Source organism: Equus quagga, chromosome 12 (assembly GCF_021613505.1).
Source record: "Equus quagga isolate Etosha38 chromosome 12, UCLA_HA_Equagga_1.0, whole genome shotgun sequence".
NCBI lineage: Eukaryota > Metazoa > Chordata > Mammalia > Perissodactyla > Equidae > Equus > Equus quagga.
In genome coordinates, this window is record NC_060278.1 from 96792517 (window position 1) to 96800145 (window position 7629).

Genomic DNA, 7629 nt, shown 5'->3' on the forward strand with positions numbered 1-7629 from the left:
CCAGGGAAAGCCCCTTCCTTGTTGGATCCCTCAGGGCTGAGCTCTTGACTCATTTGTCCAAGGTCCCCCATAGATGGCTCCACACTCCAAGAGGGCACGTTCACCTCCTGCTCCATCTCCACCAGCAATTCCTCCAGTTGCTGCACCCACTGGCCCAGGCCCCCAGCCCCTGGAACCATCTTTCCACTAGCCCCAACCTTTGGGACCCTGGGAGGAAACCCCTGGACTGACCAGCTGGGTCCCAGCCAGGGGAAGAGCAGGCTGAGGTGATGGGCCCAGCTCAGGTCCTGCAGGAAGATCTCCAAGGTGGACAAACAGCACCAGGTGTGCGGAGAGGAGGTTAACTGTTAACAGCCTGGTCAGCAATGCTGGCTGCCCAGGTTATGACACTGAGTGGGCATGGAGAGGAGGGATGCAATGGTAAGGAGATAGGAAGAAAGCAGCAGGGCACAGGACGTAAATTAGAGGGGGAAAATGAGCTCCAGAATTCCCGACTTGGGCCTCATCCCTTAGGGTACCATCCCTAAGACAGGGACACAGGAGAACATGATGGAGGGGAAGGGAGTTATGAGTTCAGGGCAAGGTTATTTTGAAGCACTCAGGACATCCAGGTAGAACCGTCAACAGGTAGATGGTTTCACAGTTAAGAGCCTTGCTCCTGTCTCCACCACAGAGCGATATCATCTAGGTTTTTGTCTGTGTGCCTGGGCGCTTCACCTCACTATACCTTAGTGTCCTCGACTGTAAGATGGAGACAATGACAGCGTCTGCCCCTGGGGTCGTGTGAATGAATGAGACAATGCCTGCATGACATGGGGCACAGCACACAGTGGGCACCCAACAGTGATGATTACTAAACTCCAGCACCGAGTCTGGCTGGAAATACAGTCTGGGAAACATGAATGGGACAAGGAAAGAAGAAGAGATCATGAAGGCGTTGGAGAGGAAGGGCTGTCCCAATGAGGAACAGTAGAGGTCAATGTTTCAAGATGATGATAATGATGCTGATAGCATTTATTAAATGCTGACTATGTGCCTGGCTCTGTTCTAAGCACTTTGCACACATTAACTCTTTCTCACAACCCTGTGAGCTGAGTACTATCACCACCCCCATTTTACAGATTAGGAAACTGAGTGGTTTGTCACCAGCAGTGAGGATTCAAACTCAGGAGCCCGACTCCGAAGCTAAGCCACCGCTGCACTTAGTTAGCTTTGATCTGACACCTGCTATAACTGAGTTGTGTACAAAGAGCCACGGGAGCCAGGAGTGCAGCCACTGGGGGCAAGGATCACAGGAGGAGAAGACGGTATCTATGCTGGCGCCTGGTGTCTTGGAGATGGTATGTGAGCTGGGTTGAAGGATTTGCCAGGCTTATCAGAAGAGAAAGGGCATTTGAAGGAGGGAGAACAGCATGTGCAAAGGCCCAAAGGCTTGAAAGCGCACCCCACATAAAGAGCAGGAATGACAGATTGCCCAATGTGACTGGAGGCTGGGAGGGGATGGGTGGCTGGGAATTGTGGGAAGCGAGTGAGAAAGGGAGGAAAAGGAATTTGGATTTGATTCTAAATGCAATAGGGAGCCTTGAAGGACTTTCAACAGAGGAGTGGCCAGGTCAGATTTCCTCTTAGATCATGCTGATGGCCCTCTGTTGAGCGCATTGGACTGAAGACAGGGCAACCAGGCGTTGATCCAGGGTCCATGAGGTCAGAACCTCCTTTCGGGCTGTGTGCCCCAACCCTCCCCCCCATCGCGAGTACGGAGCACCTATACGTTCTCAGAAGAACAGACCAAGAAGAATAGGTCAAGCAGGAATAATACTGCCTGGGGTAGATGGACCCACTCCCTCCATCCCCAGCCCGGTAGCCAGCGGACAAGACCCAAAGGCTCCAGAAAGCACGGACCGTGGGGCAGGGAAGAGGCCTTACCCCTACCTCCCCCGGGTTCCAGCCTCCTGCCGCCCCCTGACCCTACCCGCCGTCCCGGGCACCCTCCGCGGGCCGCCGATTCACCCTGCCTCGGTTCGAAGCCCCCCGCGGCCTCCCTCCTCCAGCGCCAGGCGCCACCGCAGCCGGTCGGCCGAGGTGCCCACGCCCAGCGCCAGCTGCCGGCAGCCCACCGCGAACCAGCCGAGTGCGTCGAGCGCCGCCTGGCACTCGGTGATCGCGGGGTCCGGCTCCTGGGACCCGGCGCCCTTTCGCATCCCGCTGCTCAGGTCGCCTTTCCTTGGAGGAGGCGGGGGGCGCTCATGTGGCACCAGCAGGGCTGGCGCCCTGGATGGCGGCCCAGCCAGGCGACCCCTGAGACCTGCTCCCTCGGGGCTCCCCTCACTCAGGCCAGTCGCTTTGCAATGTTTGCTTTTATTCCTTCTAGACACAGAACCAGAAGGGGTCGGGCCCCCTCCCGAGGTGGAGAATGGGAGCCGGCGGGGCAGCGCCACTCACGCCAGGAAGACGCGCAGTCTGGCGGAGGCGAGGGCCGGCTTCTTACTGCACGCCCTCCATCATCTTCAGGAACTCTGCGGGGAGGGGAGGGGGGGGTGGAGAGACGGTCAGGGGGGTCCCTCGGAACGGACATGGAGGCCTGTGCCAGGGGCGCAGCGCAGGGGCAAGTGAGACCTGGCCCGGGCTCCAGCCACGCAAAGGTGGTCTTTTGTCACTAAGTGATAAATTACACAACAGGAGCTGCCTGCTCCCCCGCGGGACGTGGGGAGGAACTTGGTCCAGCCCCGCCCGCAAGGCTAAGGACACCGGCGTGGGTGCCGGCGGCACGAGTGCCACGTCCTGGGCGCTCCCGCGTGACTTGGTCCCCGCTCCCCATGCTCCCGCGGCCCTCACCGTCGAAGTCAATGCGGCCATCGTTGTTCTTGTCTCCATCTTTCATCAGGGATTCGAGCTCCTCGTCTGTCACGTGCTCCCCGGAAGCCCTGAAGATCTCAGCCAGCTCCTCGGCATCGATGTAGCCGTCTGCGTTCCTTCGGGGCGGATGGACCGGGCAGGCAGGGGTGAGGTGCCCTGTCCACGCCCGACGCCCTCTTGTGCACCCCCACCCGGAAAGAACTTTCGGGCCCTGCCGGCCAGACTCGGACTACTCGGCGCCTTCCCTGGTTCCCAGACCCCCGCATGCACCTGTCGAAGATGCGGAAACACTCAGCAAGCTCCTCCTCGCTCTTCCCCTTCGCGTCCTCTTTCATCTGGCGCACCATCATGACCAAGAACTCCTCGAAGTCGATGGTACCGCTGCCTGAGGGGAGCAGTGTTGAGTGAGCCTGCGCCCTGGACGGCCGCCTCTCCCGGCCATCATCCCACCTCTCCCTCGAGGGCTCCTCGCTCACCGTCCTCATCCACCTCCTCAATGATGGCGTCCAGCTCCTCCTTGGTGGGTGTCTGGCCCAGCATCCTCATCACCGTGCCCAACTCCTTGACGCTGATGTCCCCACCACCATCAGCGTCAAACATGTCAAAGGCAGCCTTGAACTCTGAGAGAGGCAAAGGAGGGCAGAGAGCTGAGGTGAGCCTGGCTGACTGTCAGCCTCATATCTACCCTCCCACCCTGCTCAGCCCCCAGACATTCCCCAGCACACAGCTGCCCACATCCAGCCCGCCTGCCCGGACTCACCAGCGATCATCTCCTCGCTGAGGTAGGACCGGGCCTCAGCCTGCTGGTCTGTCTGTAGAAGACAGAGTCAGAAAGCAGAAGGGGCAGCCGCAGAGCATTCTTGTCTTAACCCTGTTCTCTCCATCCCTACTTCTGGGAGTGCCCTGTGGTCCTCCGGAAGAACCACTCCAAACTTGCCACACCTTCTGTGTGCCCCACAGCACCCCGATTTTGAAGAATTAGGAAACACAGATTACGCCTAAGACCTCTCACTTGCCAATCGGTCAAGTCAGGAACCCCCAGTAACCTTGGGCAAGTCACTTAATGTACATCATCTCTTAGCAGCAGCTTCTCGGGGATGAGAGGAAATCAGGGATGTGAAAAGGCTCTATAAAGTGCCAGCACCATTCCAGCGTGACTTTCCAGTTCTCCTAGTTCCTAATGGTGCTCTTTTAGTAGGTGCTCAATAAACGTTTGTCCTCAAATAATAATGCAACACAAAGTTATTGCACACCTACTAAGTGTCAAGCCGTAGTCTGGGCACTGGGACCCTCAAGAAGAGTCAGGCACATCATCCCTCCCATCCGAGAACTTGCAGAGACAGAGATTTTAAGCTTCCTCCTAATGATTCAGTCATTGGAGTAAACATCACTCATGCTGGGCAGAAGGTGATAGAGGCCTTGTGGGGATGAAAATAAGATTTCTATGGGGGTTTCCAGTTCCAACCAAGCCAAGCCATGTGGGTAGGGGGCTTTGGACTGAAGCCAGTGGTAAGGAAGGGCTGAGGCCTCCAAGGAGTGCTTCAGCCAGCTGGCCACTGGTCCTCCTCCTTGTCCTCCTCCCTCCACACCTCCTCCCCCACTCCTTGCCTGTGCCAGGAGGGCAGGCTATTTTTAGTCTGGCATGGGCAACAGCAGCTGGCCTCCGGGGTCTAGTTACTCCTTGAAGTGAAGTGGGGAGGGGAATCTCAGAGGAAAATGACAGCCCCAAATCAGAACCCCTCTCTGGGAGGCTGGAGTCTCTCTAACTCTGGTCTCTCATCTTCTGCCCCTTCTCATCACCCTCGGAGCTCTTGGGGCCCTGCACCTGAGCTAGCTCGAGGCTCTGCAGGCCTCCCATCTTCCAGAGAAGCCATTCTTCTCTCACTGGCAGTAGGAAGGTCTGGCCAGGCTTCTAGCCCATCCCTCCCACTGGTTTGCTGGGTGACTCACTCTGTTCCTTGGGGTCGCCATCTCCACCATGCTAAGGAAGACACAAGCTAAGAGCCCCTCACAGTTCTATGATGGACATTGCTGGAAGTCTCAGAAGGTCTGCAGGGAATCGGCAAGCCTTGAGGATCAATGCCTGGAACATCCCAGCCCTCCCCTTCCAAGAGAAGGTCAAGGCCTTCTTCCCAGGCTTCCTCCAAGACACCTGGGTTGCAGGAACCTTCATGTTCCATCTTCAAATGCCCAAGTTACTGCCCCACAGCACTCCCAGATATGGCCTGAAAGAGGCCCAGAAGTATTGCAACGAGCAAAGGAATGAAGTCCCTTGTTGTCCTTACCATGGTTGCTAGTCCCAGGGACTCCTCTGCTGCAGGTCACCTCCTCTGCACTCGAGCACCCAAAGATGCCTTGGCTCGCTCCAGCCCCTGGGATTTGTAGGGACACCCTCTCTTCCCACCTCCCTGCTCCCCAGGACTGGATACCCTGGCCAATCAGATTCTGGGGTCAGCAAGCCCCCTCCCAGAGTCCTAGCCTATTACCTAATTTAGCCAAGGGCCCTTGCAGAGAAATTGAAACCTCTGAGCAGGTGGCAGGCCTTGACGTCCCAGATTCTTGTGAGGAGAACCTGCACTGCTCCACCTCCTTAGCGAGGCCCCCCCACCCCCCGCCAGGAAGCACACTTGCTCCGAGATGGGTCAGGACAATCAGAATAGAGAAAAATGAGGCAGCATAGTGGAAAGGGAAGAGCACAAGCCTAACCCAAAGATCCAAGTGCCAAAACCCAAGATCCAAGTCCTGTCTCTGCAAGCTGTGCAACCTTGGGCAGGTGGCAATGTCACTCTGAGCTTCAGTCTCCTTATCTGTGAGATGGGGATAGTCATAACCTCCCTCACTGAGAGACTGTGGTCAGCGGAGCCCAGGTGTAAGTCACCTATCTTGTACCAGCTACATAGGGTTGGTGCTTGGCAAGTGGAATGTCCTGTCTTGGGACTATGGTAAGAGGCAGGGGACAGGAGGAGGGGAAAGAGACAGCCAAAGTTATTGAAGCTCTATGACGTGCCACACACTGTGCTAAGCATTTTAACCACATGATCTCATCTAGGATTCATCCTATGAGGTAGCAACTATTATTATTCCCTTTTTCCTGGGGAGATTTGTAAATCATAAAGATCTATAGTTGTGTTGACGATTCTTATTAATCCTGACTGAGGGGAATTTGGAACAGACAGCCCTCAGGGGACTTGTCCAGAAGGAGAAGTGTTTGAAGGGGTCCAGGAGACAGGGTGTGCATTTCGAGGAGAAATAAACATTGAAAGCAGATTCATGGGGCCAGCCCAGTGGCCGGTCCGCTTCGTGTGCTCCACTTCAGAGGCCCAGGGTTTGTGGGTTCACATCCTGGGCACAGACCTACACACACCGCTCATCAAGCCAAGCCGTAGTGGAATCCTGCATACAAAATAAAGGAAGACTGGCACGGATGTTAGCTCAGCAACAATCTTCCTCAAGCCAAAAAGGGAAGATTGGCAACAGATATTAGCTTAGGGCCAATCTTCCTCACCAAAAAAAAAAAGAAAAGAAAAAGAAAGCAAGCAGATTCTTCTCACAAGCTGCTTAACTTCTCCAGGGAACGGGTGTTTGGGATTCGCTTTTGGGGGGAGGAGAGACCAGGTGAAGGTTCTCTGAGAAGGAAGGGGCAGCTAGCTCCTTGTTAGAGCTTGGTGAAGAAGTCTGGAGGAGCTCAGCTGCCATCGGGACAGTGAAGGGGTGGGAAGATCAAGTCAAGTCCAAAGGGAGCCCAGCCTGAGAGTCCACAGGGTCCAGGCTGGGTGTTGGGGAAGTAGGCAACATTCATGGACATCGGCTAAGTCAACAGTAAGAGCACCAAGATGACTGAGGACAGAGTCTGGGGCCAGTGAAAGGGGGCTGGACACCAAGGAAGGCAGATGGACAGTGGCAACTGGGCTGCCCTCTTCCTCTATATATAGACATTCCCAAGGAAAGCTCAGTGGAGCCCAGCCAGGCTAAATAAGGCCTCCTCCAGCCGGGTGGAGGGCCAAGGCACGGCGACACCCAGGGGATTCCAATTTGGACACAAACATTGGAACCACTTGATCTCTTTGGAACAGAGAGTGTAGAACTCTCAGCCATCATTCGTTCTTTCATTTATTCAAGGTCCAGACTTAGAGTGGCCACACAAGGTCCATCCCACTGACCCCTCTAGTCCCACTCCCTTTTCCTTTCCCTGTTGCATGCTGCTTTGCTCTGGTTGGACTAAAATACAGCTCCAAACACCACCCTTTGTAGCCGCCAGGAACTCCCATCTTCCCTCTCTTCACCTGCCTACTTCCCTATCAACTTTCTCAGTTTTGGGGGGGGGGGGGTTAGGTATGCTTTTTGGTGAGGAAGATTGGCCCTGAGCTAACATCTGTTGCCAATCTTCCTCTTTTTTGTTTTCTCCCCAAAGCCCCGGCACATAGTTGTGTATCCTCGTTGTAGGTCATTCTAGTTCTTCTATGTGGGATGCCACCACAGCATGGCTTGATGAGCGGTATGTAGGTCCACACCCAAGATCTGAACCAGCGAACCCTGGGCCACGGAAGCAGAGTGTGAAAACTGAACCACTCGGTCATGGGGCTGGCCCCCCTTTCTCAGATTTAACAACACTTCCTCCAGGATCCCTCCTCCCCTACACCCAGACCAAAGGAGTCTGAGGTGGTCTCCAGTAGTTTCCTCAACCATAGCACTAAGCATGCCACACGATCTTGATTTGTTCTGAGTTTCACAGACCAGAGACCATATCCTGTTTACCACTGAATTCCACAGCAC

General features: G+C 55.5%; 1 protein-coding gene across 2 annotated transcripts; it reads right to left on the reverse strand.

The window, feature by feature from the left end:
* Positions 1–2338: 2338 nt before the first annotated feature.
* Positions 2339–5296, reverse strand: TNNC2 (troponin C2, fast skeletal type). 2 transcript variants are annotated; one of them, XM_046679208.1, is made up of 7 exons: positions 5142–5296; positions 4807–4905; positions 3617–3668; positions 3333–3476; positions 3127–3241; positions 2836–2972; positions 2339–2516 (listed from the first exon to the last, which is right to left on the reverse strand). In XM_046679208.1, exons 2-7 carry the CDS (start codon positions 4834–4836, stop codon positions 2485–2487), a joined length of 510 nt encoding a protein of 169 aa, XP_046535164.1. In that variant the 5' UTR covers positions 4837–4905; positions 5142–5296; the 3' UTR covers positions 2339–2484. The 2 variants fall into 2 exon arrangements, with proteins under 2 accessions (XP_046535164.1, XP_046535165.1); XM_046679209.1 differs by lacking the exon at positions 4807–4905 and having other exon boundaries at positions 5142–5268.
* Between the last annotated feature and the right edge of the window lie 2333 nt (positions 5297–7629).

Bases quoted from the DNA above. Each gene is read 5' to 3' on its own strand.
- TNNC2 (XM_046679208.1), bottom strand. From the start codon at position 4,836: ATGGTGGAGATGGCGACCCCAAGGAACAGA. The intron at 3,477-3,616 runs GTGAGTCCGGGC...TGCCTCTCTCAG, and splicing joins CAGCGAGGAGATGATCGCTG to AGTTCAAGGCTGCCTTTGAC. The intron at 2,973-3,126 runs GTGCATGCGGGG...TCCGCCCCGAAG, and splicing joins TGTTTCCGCATCTTCGACAG to GAACGCAGACGGCTACATCG.